This window comes from Mustela putorius, unplaced genomic scaffold (assembly GCF_011764305.1).
Source record: "Mustela putorius furo isolate JIRA1106 unplaced genomic scaffold, ASM1176430v1.1 tig00003913_pilon_pilon_pilon, whole genome shotgun sequence".
NCBI lineage: Eukaryota > Metazoa > Chordata > Mammalia > Carnivora > Mustelidae > Mustela > Mustela putorius.
The window spans coordinates 3190211-3211982 of record NW_025422060.1 but is presented as its reverse complement, the minus strand read 5'-3'; the positions used below and the strand labels follow the sequence as shown (position 1 = coordinate 3211982).

The 21772-nt window shown below is 37.4% G+C and overlaps 1 protein-coding gene across 15 annotated transcripts in view; it reads right to left on the bottom strand.

The window, feature by feature from the left end:
- Positions 1-21772, bottom strand: part of PARD3 (par-3 family cell polarity regulator) — a 653655-nt gene that overhangs the window by 335118 nt on the left and 296765 nt on the right. For all 15 annotated transcript variants that reach the window (XM_045069142.1, XM_045069153.1, XM_045069147.1 and 12 more), the window contains exon 4: positions 21023-21201. In XM_045069142.1, the coding sequence (XP_044925077.1) occupies positions 21023-21201 (179 nt within the window). The remainder of the gene's footprint in view (positions 1-21022; positions 21202-21772) is intronic.

The window sequence follows — 21772 nt, the reverse complement described above, 5'->3', positions numbered from 1 at the left end:
TTCACCAAAAATGTTTAAAATAAGAAAGATTAAGGAACTTACTCTTTATTTACAACTTTGTAGTTGTGTGATTTTGGGCAAGCGACTTAAGATCCTTTAGACTGTTCTGTTAGCTACTTCATGGGTTAGTTGAAGCATTAATTCAAATATCAAATAAAGAAAAAAATTCATCTATCCCAATACAGAGTACATAATAGATGCATAATTGCTTGCCCCAACATGCTTATAGCAAGTGAAGTCTTTAAATAAAAACCTAGTTAGTTGATAAATATTTATTTAGTATGTTCCAAAGCGGGTACCTGGGTGGCTCAGTTGCTTAAGCAAGTTTGCCTTTGGCTCATGTCATGATCTCAGGGTCCTGAGATCGAGCTCCGTGTTGGAGTCTACTACTCCGTCTATCTACTTCTCCTTCTACTCATTCTCCAATCCCTCTCAAAGAAATAAATAAAACCTTTTAAAAAGAAATACATCCCGGGGAGCCCAGGTGGCTCAGTGGGTTAAGCTGCTGCCTTTAGCTCCGGTCATGATCCCAGGGTCCTGGGATTGAGCCCTGCATTGGGCTCTCTGCTCAGTAGGGAACCTGTTTCTCTTCCCCTCTCTCTGCCTGCCTCTCTGCCTACTTGTGATCTCTGTCAAATAAATAAATAAAATCTTAAAAAAAAATACATCCCAAAGCCACCAAATGTTACTGGATGTATCTTTGAAATAATAACGTACAACAATCTGCTTTGGCTTTTGGGCTGCAAAACCTAATTTCAATGTCCTGAAGAGAAATGAGAAGGCTAGGATAAGGCAGAGAAGTCAAACATTCTAGCTCAACATGTAAATCTAAATATTTTCTACAAGGACAAATTTAAAATGCTACCATCAGTTCCCCACTTAAGTGAAGGACCAAAACATTCTCCTTAATAACTTTGTTAAGGATAATCCGGTTGTATACATTATACACATGACTGCTTCTTATTCTTCAATTCTTAATCTGAGCAGCATATACAGAGAAACAAAAAAGTATCATGTAATAGGTTTGCATTGCATAGACCATAGCAATAGACCAAGATTCTGTTTTCTGCTCCTTCACGAATTCCATCAGAGAGAAAAAAGCTTCAAAATGGATCGATAGTCCTGAACCTATGCCACTATTGTGGTGCACAGAAAATATTTTTAGATCTATAAATATTTATCAGTGTAAACTTCAGTATGAAACTTTAATAAAAGTTTTCTTCTTAGTATACCTAGATAATAAACTAAAACCTCAACAGAATTAAACATCAGCAGCAAATATTTTTACTAGGAAACCTCTACACATGTCCGATTACCGCAGCTCAGAAAGCTGTTAACAGAGCACATGACCTCCAGCACAAGGAAACCACGAAGATTACGATGCTGCTCCATATCCAGGAATTAGGGACTGACCTTGGTTGCAGGAACATGGAAATGGGAACATAAGCAAAGGACACAGACAAAGGAAAAGAATAAAGCAACAGAAGAAACCAAAGCCCACTGTATCTCAAAATACTAGGAGCTCTGCCTTAAAACTGCTGCGTGGTAACTTGAGAACAAAGCAAAATGAGCTGACTTACTGCCAAGAAATTCAAATTAGTCATAAAGGGTAGATAAATGTATTAAGGGCAGAATCTTCAATGTCCATGGAGGAGGGACTGGGAGCACGGAGACACACAAGTATAGTTTTTATGCCACGATCTTGGGGCTGACAACCTGGCTTCTCTATTCATTTTCCACCATTAGAGGTGATTACTGCATCAGCTCTACTTTGAAAAAGGAATAACTGAACACAAGGCATTAAAAATCTATTCTGCCTTTTCACTAGGAACTGTATTTCTGGGAAACCAACAGTGCCAGTGGATGAGGGGAAGCACGTCTTTTCAGAAGAACGCCACGTAGAGCCAACAGAATAATGAAGAGATTTAGAAAAATCACCATCTTCAGCTCCTAATGAAATAACTCATTCAGGCAAAGATAACCAACGGACGCTGGAGCTGTTAGTGAAGAGTGGACAGTGAGCTGGGTGTTCAAAGACAAAATACAACTTACAAAGGGAAAAGCGGATCTTGAAAACGAAGAAACCAGAAGACACAAAATGCTCACTTTCCTTGGTATCTACTAATCCAGGCTGTTAATGGTACATTCTTTTTATTCCTTTTGAATCTCCACCATTCTTTTTCTTGCCTGCAATGGCCCTTAATAGCTTATCTATGGCCTGCTCACTCCTGTCTCCTCAGCCAACTCCTCCCTCCCGACAACTTCTAGGCACTGAATTCAGGATCTAAATTTCCAATCGGCCATCCCCAAAAATACCTCCAAATCAACAGATTCAAAATGAAACTTGCTTACACTATCAATTCCGGTGCCCTCCTGAAAAATAACCATCATGCTCTGTACCTCTTTCGACCCAATCTCTCATCTGAAGCCAGTACAGCAGCCTTCGAACCCGAGGCTGATCCCCGCCTTAACCTCTCCAGCAATGTTCTCTGCCACCTCCCACAGACGACTGTACTAAAATGTGCGCTGGAGGGGCGCCTGGAGGCTCAATCGTGAACCATCTGCCTTTGACTTGGGTCATGATACCAGGGTTCTGGGGTCGAGCCCCGCATCGAGCTCCCTACTAGGCAGAAAGCCTGCTTTCCCTCGCCCACTCCCCCTGCTTGTGTTCCCTCTCTCACTGTTTCTCTGTCAAATATATAAGTAAAATCTTAAAAAAAAAAAAGTACGCTGGAGCTGTGGGGCAGACACCACAGCTAGCGTGGAGGAATCTGCATACAATCATGCTCAAGGTGCCACACGCCTCTTTGCCTTCACTTAAGCTCTTTTGGAGCCTAGACTCCAATACCATTTCTTCTTGTAAGATCATTTCCCATTTTTCAACACCCAATGCAATCACTATTTTCTCTAAGAAAGATTCTCGGACTTTCAACAGACATTGGCATGTCATGCTTTTTGTTACCACTATCTTCTAATTTTACTTCTAATTACAGTTCTGACTTATAATTTAGTTAATTTTTAAAATTGCTATTTCCACTATTCCAGCAAAACCGAGGGAGAAGATCACCATTCACCTCTAAACTCAAGCACTTAGCTCAGTGGCCTATACCAACATGAAGGGCTTTTTCTTCAATATGCATTGTATTTCCTATTTTCACATGGTTCAGATGCCCAGAATTTTCAAAGAACACTTCTATAAGTTGTTCTAAAAATTAATAAGTGAATGCTTTCAAAAGGCATCATGATAAGCATCAGTGAAATGCATTTTCACTGAAATATAATGATTGTACTTGTAGATTTATACAAGATGTGTAACTCTGTTTTATGCCCATTTCAATTTAATGTCACACCTACAATATACAATGTCTGTGGATAATGTGATTACTTCCAATTGCATCCAAAAGGCAGTGTGACATCTCTCCATTTTCATCAATTATGACATGTAATTCATGTTTCAGGCCATCACAAAGTAATCAGATTAAAGGAGATAAGAGCTATAGATTTAAAAAAAAAAATTGTCCTCTTGAACTCCACCCGAAAAACTCAATTTTATATTTACAGAATCAACTTTGAGTAGTTAATAGATAACAAAAATAAAATTAACCCCTCATATCAAAAAAGTTTTCCTAATTCAATACTGTTATGGTAATGTCAATAATGAATTCATGCATTAATTTATAAGGTATGAGAAGCCCAGCTGAAGTATCTTAGTCTCTGTCAAGAAAGCAAAGAATTTCTAAAATGTATTAGGAATCACTATGCAATATATACTTTAGTTTGTGGATAGCAACATGTAGGCACTACTCGCATTGCACTCATGTTCTTCTTCACAATCCTGAGCTTGATCCAAAGTTCATACAAAGACTGGAGTCCTAGAAAGTTGTGATTCTGTATTTATGGGTATATCAGCAAACACCATAACATGCAATATGATTTCTCCTTTACAATACATGCTTGGATATTCATGATTTCCAATTGAAATGTATAAAGTACATACTATTTTCAGCTTAAAAATATTTATTTTGGTGTAAATGATTTTAGAAACCTAGTAGTCTTAAATTTGGTGATCTGAAGAGGCACCTGCACCCCAATATTTACACAGCAATGTCCACAACAGCCAAACTACGGAAAGAGCCCAGATGTCCACCAAGAGATAAATGGATAAAGATGATGTGGGTTGTGGGTGGGGTGTGTGTGTGTGTGTGAGAGAGATAATGGAATATTACTAAGCCATCAAAAAGGAAATCTCGCCATTTGCAATGACATGGATGGAACTGGAGGGTATTATGACAAGCGACAAGCGAGATAAGTCAATCAGAAAAAGAAAATTATCATATGATCTCACAGGTGGAATTTAAGAAATATAACAAAGGATTGTAGGGGCAAGAGAGGAAAAAATAAAACGAGATGAAATCAGAGAGGGAGATAAAACGTAAGAGACTCTTAATCATGGGAAACAAACTGGAGAGGAGGGAGGTGGGGGGGAGGGGTAACTGGGTGACAGACATTAAGCAGGACATGTGATGTAATGAGCACTGGGAATTATATAAGACTGATGAATCACTGACCTCCACCTCTGAAACCAATAATATATCATATGTTAATTAATTTAAATGAAAATAAAGTTTTTTAAATAAATAAATGCCATATCCTCTAGCAAACCCAACTACATTGTAAGCTTTGGAGAAAGGACCATCTTCCTACCCCTACCCATGATGTCCAGCACTGAGCCTTTCGGAAAGTAGGTATACAGCAAATATTTAATGTACTTAACAGAAGAAGCAGCTATGAGAGATCATAATAATAAACACAAAAAAGAATTAAAAAAAAAAAACTCATTATAAGCATTGCACTGACATTGAAATATTTGAACTCCGAAAGATCTGATGAGCATTTCTCAAAACATTCCCGAACTCATTGATTCTGATTAGCAATGAACCTAAACTCACTACCTATGTGAACTTTGAGTAGGAGTGCCTGACAGGACATATTGATAAACATACTGCTTTCTTCTTCCAAATTATATATGTTAATTTATTTTTGAAAAGAATTTTCTCTTAGTTTATTTGTGAGTTTGCATTCCTATGTTCCCATTTTTAAATAAAAAATAAAAGTTAAAAAAATTTTAAAGACGAAGTATGAAGGCATTTCCTTCATTTGTTTTTGAAAGAAAGGAATGTCTGTAGATGTATAAACAACGACAAAAAAAATGGTAGTCTTAATATGTCTATGCAGATTATCTACATATTTAATGGATCAGACTATCATCAGCTACCAAAAAAGTGAACATTTTTAAGTTAAATGTATTTTAAAAACCTGTACTTTCTAACCTAAAGGGAAAAAAAAACAACAAAAATCTTTGCCATTAATATTTTTGTAACAAGTCAGAGCTGCATTTATTTAAAAAAAAAAAAACTGGAGAATGTGACTTTAAATCTATTTCATTCTATGATCAAATTAATGCCTCCGTTCTGTATATTTCTGTTTTCCAAAATAAAAACAGAAATCTTTTTCATTAGACTTAGAAAAATCTGTCAGTAGTACCAATATGCAAAATCCAAATAATTATTAAATTTGCTAATGACAAAAAATAATCTATTATAGTAAAGCCACTACTACTTTATCTAACGATTTTTATAAGAAAAATACCATAAGGAATTACTCTCCTTTATTTTTTAATTACAATTTTAATCCTTCACTCATGAGGCTGTCCCAAACAGCCATTCAGCTTTGCTTTCCCTCTTGCCAGAAAAAAACAGATGTTCCTGCTGTGATCAGGGATTTTCCTTATCATCTAAATGTACTGCCATATCATCAGGTGTCAAAAAGCCACCCAGGCTGAGAAATGCATATTAATTTTCTGCTCCCTGGTAGCAGTACCCTAGTTATGCAGTAAATCTCTTTCAGGATAGGGAAAGGAACTGTCCTCTCTCCCCCATCACTCCTCCCCAAGCCAATTACAATTCAATAAAAAGAAACCACACAGAACCCACCCAGGGCCTTGGGATAGGAGCTTATTCCTTTCATACTAAGCTGAAACTCCAAAGCTTTATCTCTCAGAAACAGCTACTTAGCTGATGGTCAGATTCCTTGGCAAGCCTACATCCTTATGTTGCAGAAATATAGGAATATTTCAAGAACGTTACAGAAGTACCAGATATTTCTATGTTAGTTTAAGAAACCCAACTACAGCTCTACTTTTTTTCAATGCAAAAATTCCAAACACCTTTTTAAAAACCATTAGGAATTGTGTCATTTTGACATGCCGAACGTTCAGTGCATATAAATTTAACTTTTGTACCCTCTATATAAGCATCCTATGGTTTCAAATATCCCCATGCAGTTTTCAGATTTTAAGTTTATAACTATTTTTCAACTCAGCAATCCTAGAACTCAATTTTCTGTGTTATCATTTCCCTAAGAAATGATACACAGACACCAAAGAAACTATTTTCAGAATGTCTAACCTGAAATTATAAGACTGAAGTGAAATTAGTAATGATGGTTTAGAATTTTTTTTTTAATTACATAAAGTTTGTAGCAATTACCAGTAATCACATTGTTGGGTCAATATAACAGACCCATTCTGGTCTCTATGCCCAGAGTTTACCTTGTGTGCTTCCTGATAGCTATATCAGAGCATGACCTTGCAAGCAAGGCCAAGGCTAACGCGTAGCAGAAGAAAACAACCATAAAATGGTCTGTAAATAGGATTTTTATCAATGTACTTTTCTGACCTTCAAATCGTCCTCTAGTTAATAAATGAGAAAGAAAAAAAAAAGAGAGAGAGAGAGAGACATGGGATTGGGAATAAACTGACTCACACAAAAAATAATAGATTCAATAAACAACCTGTAAATGAAGGCAGAAGGTTTGGCCATCACTGTCCATTTAAACCAACTACATGCCTATTAATATACTTTTTTAAATAAAGAAACATAGGGTTTTATTCCAAACACAGTATTATCACCACTTATCCCAGACACATGGCTGTATAATGAACTTTATTTGAAATCCACGGTGACCAATATCCTACATGAAATGCCCCCTGTGTTACTGATCTGAGGTCAAGGAAATTCATCCCCATATTAACTAAGCCCATATTCTCTGTAATTCCTGCATATATAAAAAAGTATAATCACTTTTTTGGTGGGTAGACAGATAGGTATCTCCTACTCTCCTTTTAGGTAATTGATTTCTTCCACATTCTTAATCATTTTTTAAAAATTATTATTTGGCAGAAAGAGATCACAAGTAGGCAGAGAGGCAGGCAGAGAGAGGAAGGGAAGCAGGCTCCCTGCTGAGCAGAGCGCCTGATGTGGGGCTCGAACCCAGGACCCCGGGATCATGACCTGAGCTGAAGGCAGAGGCTTTAACCCACTGAGCCACCCAGGCGCCCCACCACATTCTTATTCATTAATGAAAGGGCTAAAGAGATAAAAGAAGGAGTCTGTACCTACAAATCTGTTCTTACTCCGGAACAGAATTATGACAAGACAAAGAGGAAATTCAAACATCCATACGTTTCTGTCAAAATTCTATTAGTAGGCTACATATCATTAGTGATAGTCTACTAAGGTGTGGTACAATTTGTGATGAGACATTGATTATACTGATACTGTAACTTTTTAAAAATGAAAAAAAAAACCAAAATGCAGATATTTCTGAATGCCAAAACATTTATTAGAGTACCTCTGTAGCTCAAATTTCATTAACACATAATTTATTTTTACACCTCTATTTTTCCATTCTAAACTGAGTTTAAATTTTGAAGAATTAGCAGCAAAAATTGAAAATGACTTATCCAAGCAGATTTTATTTTTATTATTGTGCAAAATCAAAACTCCGATAATGTACATCAAATTTTACTAGTTTTTTTCCCTTTGAAATATTAAAGGTACAAAGTTCTTAAAATTCATTCTGACCTGAAAAATCTGTCTTTGCAGTCTTTACAACATGTGTTCTGTAGCTTCTAGATCACAGAATTCCATTTAGATCAGTGGGACACTCAAGAATGCTGAATATGCCAGGGGAAAAAATTCTTGTTTGGAACTCTACAGAAAGTACACATTTGAAAATCATGATTAATTTGCAAGTAAGTTTCCTGTCACGGACCAAATCCTTCTGGTTGGTATGCTGACAAAACCAGAAGTATAACATTTTAGTTTTACTCACAACTTGCAACTAACCAGTAACTCAGTAACTGCTGTAACATCAGATAAGAAAAATAACCCCCCAGAGCACAGACCTGCACTGGGTATCAACATTAAGGGATCCGTTATGAAAACCAGTCGGCCAAATATCTCACAGAGATGCAGGCCAACTTACAAAGGCCGTGACATTTCCAGAGGTGACCATGAGGGCACAGATTTCTCTGAAGCCACCAGAACTGGTCATGGAGCAGACAAGGATATCTAAGAGGAAAGAGATCAGCAAAACTCAGCCTCATTCAGGCTATTTATTTGAACCTCTTTCTTCCGTTGTTTTTAATCCATCTCAACAGTTCAGAATACCGTGAAAAACTTTAGATCCAGATTTTTAAATCTGGAAGGAGAAAAGTGAGAGACTATTCAGCTTAACCTCTTACCATCTAAAAAGCAGAAACAGAGGCTGAGAGAAGTTGCAACAAATGTTCTGTGGAGATGAGGGTGAGTAACCAGTTCCCAGGGTTTTATCTACCCATTTCAATGTCCAATGTCTGAGCAATGAATTCTAACCCTCATGCGAAAAACCAGGAACCGTGGTTTACCTGGGTAACGATGGTAATTTCTGAGATCCAGCCATTCCCACAAAATGACCCTCTCCCAACAGAAAAGTATCCCTTGAGTTCTTGTACATAAACTAGGGCAAAGCCAATATATAATCTTGTATCACAAATTATATTTACAAGAGAGATGGTTGGCTCCCTGATAAACACTGCCTAGTCTCAGGAATAATTAGGAGTAAAATGTTTGCTTTAAAATGGTTTTAAATTGGGGCACCTGGGTGGCTCAATCCCTAAGTGACCAACTTTTCGTTTCAGCCCAGGCTGTGATCCCACAGATCTCAAGACAGAGCCTCATACCGGGCTCCATGCTCCACAGGGAGTCAGTCTGAGGATTCTCTCCCTCTCCACCCCTGCCCCTACATACTCAGGCGTGCCCATGTGTGCTCGTATACATTCCCTCCTTCTCTCTCTCTCTCTCTCTCAAATAAATCTTTTTTATTTATTTATTTAAATGGTTTTAAAACAATCTCTTTCCAGGTATAACTGGGATTATCTCCTTTATCCTTTGAAAACATCAGTAAGAACATAAGGAGAAGGTAGCCTGGAAGGATAGTTTAGTATTTTTCAAATTACAAAAACATTATCCCCATCTGGATTCTGAGGAACTAAGGGAAATAACTTCAAGGGAAGCAGTGATAATAGGCGCTGCCATTTTATTTCTTGCCCAGTACTTCATAAAAACCAACATGACTAGGGCACCTCGGCGGCTCAGTCGGTTAAGCACCAGACTCTTGATCTCAACTCATGATCTCAGGATTGTGGCATAGAGCCCCATCCAGCTCTACCCTGGCTGTGAAACCTGCTTAGGATTCATATTCTCTTTTTTTCCTCTGTCTCTCTCAAAGACAAAAAACAAAACAAAAATGTCACCCAATTGCCATATGGCCACAGGCATTCCACAATCAGAAAGTATAATGAATGGAGAAAAGAGACCACCATTTTTTACCCTGTTCTTGATTTTTTTTTTAATTTTTTATTTCTTTGACAGAGAGAGACTCAGTGAGAGAGGGAACACAAGGAGGGGGAGTGGGAGAGAGAGAAGCAGGCTTCCTGCCAAGCAGGGAGCCCTATACGGGGCTTGATCCCAGGATCCAGGGATCATGACCCAAGTTGAAGATGGAGCCACCCAGGTGTCCCTACCCTGCTCTTTCAACAAAGGCAAGTGTATACAAACAAAATAAATATAAGTATTTCAGGTCAGGTTACATTTTGAAGAGCCTGGCTCATTTTCCAAAACTACAATAAAAATGAAGAGCAACATTTGACTAATGCTGCTTGACTCTGAAAAACACATTTAAATCTGAAACAATTTTAAAACATTTTAGAAAGTGCTACATATTTCTTATTTTGACAGCAAGAAATACCTATCCACATTTCGTTTTCTTTCAAAAACATGTACCTCTAAACGTTTGTATTGCCATGCTAAAATTATAAATAACAATAGCATTTTGCATCAGGAGCAATTTGCACAACACCAAGAGATGAAGGGAACAGATGCCAGGGAATGAAAGGGAGAAAGTAAAATACTTAGAGTAGTTGCCTAATCCCAAAATATCTACAATCTTACACATTATCTAAATGTGCAACATGAATTTTTTATATTTACCTAAATGTTCTTCATGTTAATTTAAAAGCAATATATATATATATTCAAAGAAATCACTAAAACTTGGAAAATCAAGATAACTAGCTACATAACTAGCCTGCCAATGTAAATATTAGCACTCCCTTCTTATTTTTTTCGGTGTACAATCATAACTTCAATGAACTGAGCAGATTAACAAACAACTGAGTAATTTCTGTGCAAATCCCTAGGTACAGTTGACGATTTGACTTTCTTAACGTTTTTCCCTTACTTGTGAAATTGCCTCCTCAGGTAAATATCTCCACAGATTTTTTAAAACGAAGAAAAAATATTTTCACTTATCAAAATCCCATCCTATTTATGCTCCTCATACAATCATAATGACTTTTCTGGAGAATTCCATCTCCACACAAAAAGCATTTATCATAAAGAAATTGAGAGCTCAAACTTCTAAAGAATTAAGTCCTTCTCTCCTATCTATCAGCAGAAAAATCATGTTCTCTAAGCTGGATATTAATTTTCAAGGAATCTATTTTTCCTGAATGATAACTGAAAATCCCAACTTTAAAAAACATGATTCCAGAAAATTTGGAGTACTTCTTATTAAACCCCCTTCTGTCTCCCCCTCAAAACCTTAACAATTTGAATAAAGGGACAACAAAACAGCTGTTGTAGCAGAATGACTCGACAAAAATTAAAGACACAAGTGGGAGTGGGAATATCCAGCCATAAGAATGCAGCAGGTGTAAGACTGGTAAGCATTTCTCAAATTCAGTCCTGTCATAGGGAAGGCTACCAACCATCAATCCCTAGTAATAAAATCAGTTGAAAAGCTTTCATTAGAACTCATTTCCATGGGCACTTGGGTGGCTCAGTTGGTTAAGCCTCTGCCTTTGGCTCAGGTAATGATCTCAAGGTCCTGGGACTGAGCCCCAAATTGCATTCTCTGCTCAGCAGGGAGCCTGCTTCCCCCTCTCTCTGCCTGCCTCTCTGCCTACTTGTGATCTCTGTCTGTCAAATAAATAAATAAAACCTTTTTTTTTTTAAAAGAACTCATTTCCAAAGAGAAAAATACATCTCTGACAATGACCAGGTGTGTTCAAGGGTTCACAGAGATCTGTGGCTGAGTCCTGGTTCCACACATGCCAGGTACCTGTGCCTGAACTGCTATATCTAATTCTCAGCCCAAAATGTGGGTGACACCATATGCCTTGGAAAACTGGGTTTTAAAGACTTCTTGGGATGGAAAAAAATTTAGATTTCCTGAAAAGTTGTGAAAATAGTAGAGTCCCTACCCACTCTTCACCCAACTTCCTCCAATGTTAACATCTTACATAACCTTGGTATAGTTGTCCAAACTAAGAAATCAACACTGATACAATACTATTAACTACACTAACAGATGTATTTGCAATCCATCTGTTCCCCCCAACCCCCACTAATGCCCTTGTTTCATGCCAGGATCCCAAATTGTATTAAATCCTCACATCCCCTTAATCTCCTCTGACCTGGGACAGTTTTTCAGTCCTTCCTAATTTTTTTTATGACCACAATATTCTTGAAGAATACTGGTGAGGTATCTCATAGAATGGCCCTCGGTTTTTGGTTTGTTCTGAGATTCCTTACAATTAAACTGGAGTTATAAGGTCTGGGGAAAACTCCACTGAGGTGAAATGTCCATGCCATTGTACCATTTCAAGGGTTCACGATATCACCATGACTTATCATTAGTGATATTAACCTTGGTCACCTGGTTAAGGTAAGTCTGTCACTTCTCCACTATAAAGTTAGTATTTTTCACATTCCTTCCTCTCTTCTTAGGAAACAAGTATTAAGTACAGCCAATTCTCAAAAAGAGGGGAATTAAGATCCCCACCTTCTAGAGGGGGACATATTACTTCTACTATTTAGAATTCTTCTGTAAGAAAATTTGTCCCCTTTTTTCCCATTCACTTTTTATTTAGTCATTTATTAGTATCAGTATAGTCTTATAGATATTTATTTTGGTCTTTGGATTACAGTCCAACTATATCTTTATTTTCTCTGCTGTCACTAATGCACATAAAATATCAAGAAGAAGGCCAAATATATAAATTCTCAATAATAATAATATCAAACACAAGGATTAGAGAAAATAGACGAACACAAAGAATTCCTCAAAAAGGGGGCAGAAATGGAGATCAGTTAACATAATCACATTATTAGTACAGATATTCATGAAGCCAGCATACTTTTACTTAAGACTAAGATGTTAAGATATAATACAGACTTGGTGAGGTTTTACCAAAATATGCCAGATCTAATAATAAACACATGCTCATTATTCTTATATTCATGTATAACAGAAAGACTTAAAGGAGATAAAAATAAAAAGGTTATTGTGAAATATTTTACAGTTTAAATTGTTCAACTAAATGAACATTGGCAGGGACCCCTGGGTGGCTCAGTCAGTTAATAGTCCAACTTTCTGATTTGGGCTTAGGTCATGATTTTAGGGTCGTGGGATCAGTGGGGAGTCAGGCTCTGCACTCAGCATGGGGATTCTCTCTTCCTCTCCCTCTGCACCTCCCTGCTCATGCAGGCATGCACATACACTCTCTAAATAAATAAGTAAATCTTAATTAAAAAATTTAAAAATTAAATAACTGGGCAGTGTATAAAGTCTGTAAGCATGTTGAGATGTGGGAAGATACTTGTCAAAAGCAGAATCTGAAACTGCAAAATCGAGATTCACATCACAACTTTATCACTGAACAGCTGGCTTAACTATTAGGTGACCTATTTAACCTCTTGGCTTTACCTCTTCATCAATAAAATGGGAACACCAACCACACTTATACAGTAGAGGAGGATTAAATGAGATATATCATGTAACACACCAATCACATTCTCTGACAAGAAGTACTCAAGACAACGTGGCTATGATTATGTGAAAATATCAAAAACCTCAAAAATGGATACAGTTTAGGGATGAGATCGATGGAAACCACTTCTACCCCCACACTGCAAAAAACCTTGACTGAAATGCACTTCTCTAAAGGCAGATGGGAACACAAGGGCACCTGGAATCCGTGCAAATTAAAACCAAGTTTGGCAGAGCAGCTAGAATGCAAGTGGCAGAGGGCTCTGGCCCTGAGCGGTCCCATCCTCTACTTTTTCTGTTAACAGCAGGACCTGAAGTGACTACATCTAACTTTGTGACTTGAAGGAACTAGGCTTATAAGCCAAAGTATCAAAGATTAAAAACAAAAACCAAGTTAAAAAGATGAAATAAGGGGACGCCTGGGTGGCTCAGTTGGTTAAGCAGCTGCCTTCGGCTCAGGTCATAATCCCAGTGTCCTGGGATCGAGTCCCACATCGGGCTCCTTGCTCAGCAGGGAGCCTGCTTCTCCCTCTGCCTCTGCCTGCCAGTCTGTCTGCCTGTGCTCGCTCTCTCCCCCTCTCTCTCTCTCTGATAAATAAATAAAATCTTAAAAAAAAAACACATATCTTATAAAAAAAAAAAGATGAAATAAGGCCAAAATATTTTTAAGTGTATAAAAGCCATGCAAATGTTTGTTCAATATAAGTCAATCAATGTCATTTCTCAGTTCTCTCCCCCCAAGTCAAGAAAAACAGGTGTAACGCATTCATTTCCCCCTCTATCCTATGTAACTTTGAGGGTACTCAATAAAGATTTTCACATTTCTGGAATGGTTTGTGAACTCTAAAAATACCACATCCAGGCTCAAAAATTTTCTCAATAGCACCTTAGGATTTTATAACTTTGAACACAAATTATAATATTCAAAGCAAGTGAAGATAGATTATATCCCTACCGGTGACACAGAAATAGATGAGACCAGGTTATTAACAACTCTTACTAGGTGCGCTTGGCAGTTGAAGCCAGCCTATTGTAGAAATGATTATAACCATCACTTACTAAAAGCACACAACTGTACTGCAATCAAATGAAGATCTTTTAATATGCAAAATAGGAGGGTGAAATTTATAGTTTCAGAGGCCTTTAACGGGAAATACAAATGTTGCAGCAGAACGGTCTAACATTTAAGTCTCAGTTGGATCTCCCTTGAAGCTAATGCCCCAGAAAATTAAACACAGCTATAGGTCTCTCGCAGAGGAAACATGTGGTTTTAGGGGATAATCTCAGCTCATCCTTTGAGGTTTTTAGATGATTACTGTAACTAGCTAACCTCTACGATTGGCTCACAAATGAAAAAAGACAGACAATGTTTTTCAATAGCCACCTGGTCAAACGTACTAGCTTAAAAATGAAAGAGCATACTCAAATGTACCAATATGACTGGACTTCTGCGTTAGAAAGCAGAAAGGAGAAGCAGCGACTCCGAAGCCAAATGGTTGAGAAGGGGGATGAGGCAGCAAATAAAGAGGTAAACACAGACTACAACTCTGTAAAAGATGAATGAATGAATGAGCAAGCAAGCGGCTATTTTAGAGTATCATGAGGTAGGAGCCAATGTTAACTAGTACACTGTCAGCATAGAAACCGCCAAAGTTTTCTGACTCTGAATAAAACAAGGAGTGGGCACTTTCTGGAAGTCCCTTGTGTCTGAATTAGCATTGGTGACTTCACACATGATAATGGGAACACGGTGCCTTGACCCGATGTATTGAAATGCACTTTCAACTAAGATTGGGGGTGGAGGACAATATGCCAAGGAAGGAGAGACAGGTACACTACTTGTATCAGAGCTTCTATTTAGAAAAGAGAAGTCCGATTCTAGTTGGGCACGGACAGGATAGGACCCAACATCGCAGCAAGTTGTTAGATTACTTTTATTTAAAACTCAAAAAAATTTTTCATTTTAATGGACTTTTGATTAAAAATGATAAATTTGAGCAATCTAAGTATGAGAAGTGAAATATCACAAAACCAAATGCGGTAAATGTTCCAGACTCTATTCTGCTATGATAGGAAAATTAGCCTAAAAGAAGACATCTCAAAATAGACATAATACTCTTATTTACCCTCTCCTAACAGGCAAACAAACACACTTCCTTTTCAGCTGAACTTCAGTTCTCAAAAAAAAAAAAAAGACTGTGCCCTGAAGTCAGTAAAGCAGCTTTAAGTAAACACACAAATCTCCTGAAATAGGTAAATGAATCCATCACTACAAGTGTATTTCATCTTTTTAAAATTCACAGGTGATTCTGATGCAGAGCCAAATGGGAGCCATTAACATCTATAGTACGATAGTAAGTTCCAGAACTCAGGAACAGTACCACTTGCTTCTTTTTCTTTATCCTCTATCGCTCACTCCATCTGGGCCTCCTCGCAGTGCTTTATACAACATAAGTACTTCACACTTTATTAGTCATGAATGTATGAGAAACAATTATCAGTAGCTTTAAAAATATCCATTCCTTTGGTCAAATAAGCCTACTTCAGGAATCTGTTCTAAGAAAATAATAAGAGATGTCAATATAAATTAATATATTAGGATCTTTTTTGAAGGGTACTTCTAAAGGTTACTTATTAGAGAGAAAAAAAAATTGGCGAAGTATAAATGTCAAGCAACAGGAAAGTCACCAAATAAAACAATAGACACCAACTACAAAAAAAAAAATCAGTACATAAAAGAACATTATGCAAGCTATCTATATTTATGACATGGGAAAATGCTCTCAATATAAGACAAAATTAGAAAAAAAAAAAAGTCAAGAAATTAAACCATGTTCACTGGATGATTCCCCACTGGTAATAGGGACAGCCACCAACTATACAGAGCTCTGCTCCAGAGTCCCAAGTCAATACACCAGACTGTCAATAACACTTATCTACACCATTCCAAATTACTTACTTGCTTCTTTATACTTTTCATTACTTTATAAATGCAAAGAGCAAACAGTAGTATTATAAGAAAAAGACTATGGGGAAATCTTAAAATATACTACAGAAATGTTTCTGTAAGTATTTTTCTAAAGTTAAAAGAAATATCTCCTAACTCTTCTAATGAACAGAAAAAAAGATGACAAAGACAATTAAGACAGCAACTCTTCCAGGAGCTTGTGTATATGAGGAGTACTGGACAGATACCAAACATGTCAAGCAACTAAGAAATAATAAATCCAGGGTGTCAGAAATATTCTAAAGTCTCTTAAGAACTTTAAAAATAAAAATTTACAAGACACTGATGCTAATATAAAATGTTGTCTTACAACTTTCTTCCCCTTACATCAAGATATGTTTTTTTCTTTTTTTTTTTTTTTAAGATTTCATTCATTTATTTGACAGAGATCACAAGTAGGCAGAGAGGCAGACAAAGAGAGGAGGGAAGCAGGCTCCCTGCTGAGCACAGAGACCAACGTGGGGCTCGATCACAAGACCCTGGGATCATGACCTGAGCCAAACGCACAGGTTTTAACCCACTGCACCCCTCAAGATATATTCTTAATGCCACCTTTGTTTTCATCTACCTTTGTAAATTTTCTTTGGTGAGGCAGGGAAGGGGGTTGGTGAAAGGGACAGATTACTTAGAAAGCAACAGCTCTTAGTCTTTGGGGGAAAGGAATAATGGCTTACAATGAGTACACAATGAAATAATGCACAGACTTGATCCTTGAAACTTCATGGCTGGCTGATTCTGTAAGTGCCTCATTACATTGTTCTTGATGGAATGAATCTAATGCTCTCCACATACTATTTAGACTTTATTTTCAGGGACAATGACTTAATAAGGATGACCAAAGAGGTGGCAAAATGATTTAAGTGTTCACACTGATTGAAATACTATTTCCTAAGATGAAATATTAAACAAAATCTCAAATGAAAATACATTTTCTAGCAATATACTTTCCATGCTAAGTATGAGTAAAAAATGTTCTCTAAAAGAGTTGAAAAAGGCAGTCAGCCACAAAATGCTGGCCAACAGGAGTGAGTCAGTGTTCCAAGGAACTTTTTTAAAAAGCCAAGACTCTCTTCTATTCTACATGTCACTTCTAAATTAAAGAATGAAGAACTGTAAGAAATCCAGAAGCCCATAGAATCCTTGGTCTCTCCAAGCTCTCACCTGGTTTTGTTGCACCAAAATCATTCTATGTTGCCCTCTAATTTAATAGTGTAATAACTACATGAACTGGGAAGACTCTACCTCCCACCTCGGTTTTCAGCCACAGGAGCGAGTTCAACACGGTAGCACTTTAACACACCTGAATGGAACTGCCTCGTTCAGAAATAAGAGATTTCAACTGACTGGTGACATCATTCCAAAACTGTGTGTTTTGCTCATCAACTTAAAAAAACAGAGATCACTGGGACGCCTGGGTGGCTCAGCTGGTTAAGCAGCTGCCTTCGGCTTGGGTCATGATCCCAGCGTCCTGGGCTCGAGTCCCACATGGGGCTCCTTGCTCATCAGGGAGCCTGCTTCTCCCTCTGCCTCTGCTGCCACTCTGTCTGCCTGTGCTCGCTCTCCCCCCACCCCGATAAATAAATAAAATCTTAAAAAAAAAAAAAAAAACAGAGATCACTTAACCATGTTGAGTTATAGAAAAATGTCAACTTATTTTATCTATTAAAAATCAATGCATTACAAGACTGTGAATCCTTAACTCCTCTATTTCCATGCATTTATATAGAAAACCTAAACCACTACATATTCATAAAAATGTATAGCATCTTGAGATCATCCAGCATAGGCAAGCTCTCATGCCTCAAGAGAAGGAAATCAAGTTAATACTGATCAGCCATTTTGAATACTAAAAATACAGGACATCATTTTATAAATGAACATAAGATAGATATACACATACAAAAAAGATAATCTCTCAGATCTTAATACAAACAGCTTAAAATTTTGACAGCAAGCTTAGGAAATGGGTACTTGAAAAGTAAAGCCAAAGATAATTCAAAGGACAAATTCATTATGTATTATCCTTTATGTGCGTTGTATGTGAACATGATTTCATCTAAAGATGTATATGGAATTTGAGATCTTTCCAGTGAGAAAGTGTGGGCATTTGGCTACATTAAATACTGTTTCACGTGGGAAAAAGCTTATCGAATGGATAACCATTTTTAAAAACAGAACTACATTCAAATTTGTCTCACAGCACTTATACTCATAATGTGAAAAAAAATGAAAATAGTATAAATAAATGTCTAACAATAAGAATGATAAATTATATTCTACAATGAGATAGTCTGCATCCATTAAAAATATTTTTCAGGGGGCACCTGGGTGGCTCAGTCAGTTAAGCGTCTTAGTCTTGATTTTGGTTCAGATCATGATCTCAAGGTTGTGAGACCAAGCCCCAAGTTGGATTCCACACTGGGAATAGAGCATGTTTAAATTCCTTCTCTCCCTCTGCCCCCTGCCCCACTATAACATATATATTTTCCAATAAAATTCACACCAGGAGAAATCCCTAATATGAAACAAAGTAGAAATAATAAAGATGCCAAGTATGTTGACATAGTATGACTCCAACTCTGTGTGGGTATATATGTGTGTACGTGAGTACGTGTATGTGCCATGGGTGCATATTCCTTATTATCTTAATACTAGGTGTTGCTGCATTTTAGCATTATAAATAATTTAACTTTGTATTGCATTAGTTTCCCAAATTTTTTACAATGATAGATATGGAGTTTTTTTTAAAGATTTTTATTTATTTATTTGAAAGAGAGAGACAGAGAGAGAAGAGTACAAACAGGGGGAGCAGTGGGCAGAGGGAGAAGGAGAAGCAGACTCCCCGCCAAGTGGTGAGCCCAATGTGGGATTCAACCCCAGGACTCAGATCATCATCAATCCTAGGACCTGAGTGAGGTGACTCACTGGCAGGGTGCCTTACAGTCCTCTGGTAGCTTGCCTCCCTCTGCTACAGCTGGAAGACTAAAATCAACTTCCTAAACCTCCCCTGCAGGTAAGGATCCAGAGGCAAACAGCGTTCTGCGCATCTGGACTCAAGAGCCGGTTGTGGAAGGTGGTGGTTGTGGTAGAGGGAAGAACTGTCCCGGGCTGCTGATGGAGAGAATGGAGGTTGCTGAGACATTTCTGGGTTCAGTTGCCAGCAGCACAAGTGGCAAGCAGCAGGGTGAGCACACCTGGAGACAGGCTGTTAGCATTCGGTGGGCAGATGCAGGGGAAGGACCCAGGTCACTTCCTTCCCAGGCAGACGTGCAGGACTGCATGGTTCAGGAAGTCCTGGAAGAGGCCCAGCCTACGGCCCGCTCTTCAAGCTCTTCCAATGATTTTCTGAGACTCCAATTCTAAGTATGAAGTTCGTTTGTTTATGTTTAAAACAGCCACTGTAGTTCTGTTTGTACAACTGAAGCGGACTCACCTACCCAAGATGTTGAAGGAATTAGAAAGAAAATCCTGATTACCTCAATGACTTCTGATTACTCTCCGTAAACCATGCGAAAACCTTTCTAATAGTGCTTTTTTAAAACTGTCAACTTTACTTGTTTATACACTTCTAAATATCAATGTAAATAAAATCTATTCTGAACACAAATTAAATGTCATGAGGCTTATTCATAAATTGGATACTGCTTCTTTGGATGGTTTACTTCATGGTCAAGCATGCTAAAATTCCAAGCTGGTCTCAATGAGAAGACACTCCAACTTGATTCCTCATCAAATACATGATGAAGTATTTCAGAAAAGTGAAATCTTTCCTGGAAGATTCTTCTCAGTTAAGGTACTCTAGGTGTTCTCTACATCCCCCCCCCCGCCCTGCCCCAGAAATGAACTACTACAAATGAGTGTTTGTAGAAATGCAACAAGTAAGGAAATTTTAAAACTGGCACTTTCCAATAAATGCAAAGGATAAATCAAGCAAACATCAAGCTATACTCACTTCCATATTAACATGTTATTAGTACAATTCAACAAACACATGGTGCTCTATTATTGCTGCATTGAAAAAAATATTAACTCATTCAATAGATGTTTACTGAGACTCAACAGAATCAGCAATAAAAATAAACACAGCTTAAAGCTCACTGAGTGAAAGCACAGAGATATAACAGAAAGGGATTATAAGGGCTCTGTAGGAATATAGGACAAAGAGCATTAAGAAACAAATTGAAAAAATAGAATAAAGTTTATTCTTTTAGACTAAATAAATTAGGTCATGGACTGAACTAAATTGGCTCAAAGAAGAAAATGTTATTAAGACTAGGCAGTACACTTCCTTTCTCTAGGAAGAAAAAATTATCAATAGAGTAGTTAGACTATGGATTCTACCTTTATCCTTAAAAGTCCATAATGCTGTAATTTCTTTAATGTACCTCAGGAACCAATATGAATATCTGCTCACACATGTGTAAAACATCTTTGCAAGGACATGCAAAAGGCTAGTAAGGGGATTGCCCCCAAAGAGAAAGAGGACAACTAGGAGACAAAGTAGGTGAGGGATGTTACATGTATACATTTCAAGTCAAAAGAGTCTTCATTGTTAATCATAAATACATTATCTATTAAAAATGGATAAATAAATAAATACATAACATGAATTTTACTATAAAATGCAAGGGCAATATAAAATAGGAAGTCATCTAAACTTTGAGGGAAAAGTTGACACACACACACACACACACACACACACACAAAGGGCCACAGAGAAGACACGCTAGAAGCAAAGGACCCAGTCAGCAGTTGACATTCACCACTGACACAAAGAAGACACAAAACAGAAATGGTTACCTTCCTGTCACAGGTTTTAGGGCTACCAGCAGTGTTTTGCTTAAGGAAGCCAGCTGTTGTTGACCAGCGTGTGGGGTTTTTCCGTGAAGGCTCTTCAGAAGAAAAATTATTATCACTAATGGAAGTTGAAAGGCCAATTAAAGCTGGGTCACTGCTTCGTCGGACATGAAGAGGCATATCTATAAATACAAAAAAGCATTATATTTTTTTAAATGTAACTCGTTTCTGAAAACTACATATTAGAATAAAGGCAGTGAAACCAAAAATCAGAGTAACACTTAAGGTGACAGTGGGTCACCAGTCTATTATCCCAGTATTCTTAAATAAAATATCATACAGGGGCACCTGGGTGGTACAGCAGACAGCGTTGGACTCAGATTTGGTTTTGGCTCAGGTTGTGATCTCCGCATTATGAGATCGAGCCCCACTCCTCTGAGTGACAAGTCTGCTTGAGATTATCTCTCCCTCTCTCCCTCTGCCCCTCGTGCTCACGCACACACGCATGCTCTCTAATAATACATATTGTACATATTCTAAAATGTAAATAACAATGTGAGCCATGGAACAAATTCTATCTAACTTTTAACCGTACTGGGATTAAAAATACACAATCTAAACTTCCTGGCTCATCTAGTAAGGAATTCTGTTAAATAAGATAATTATTTTGTTCAAAGAAAAAAACGCAAAGCACAATCACATTTCTTATCTTTAAGAGAATAGAAATCTTGAAAGTGATATGTTAATATGCAG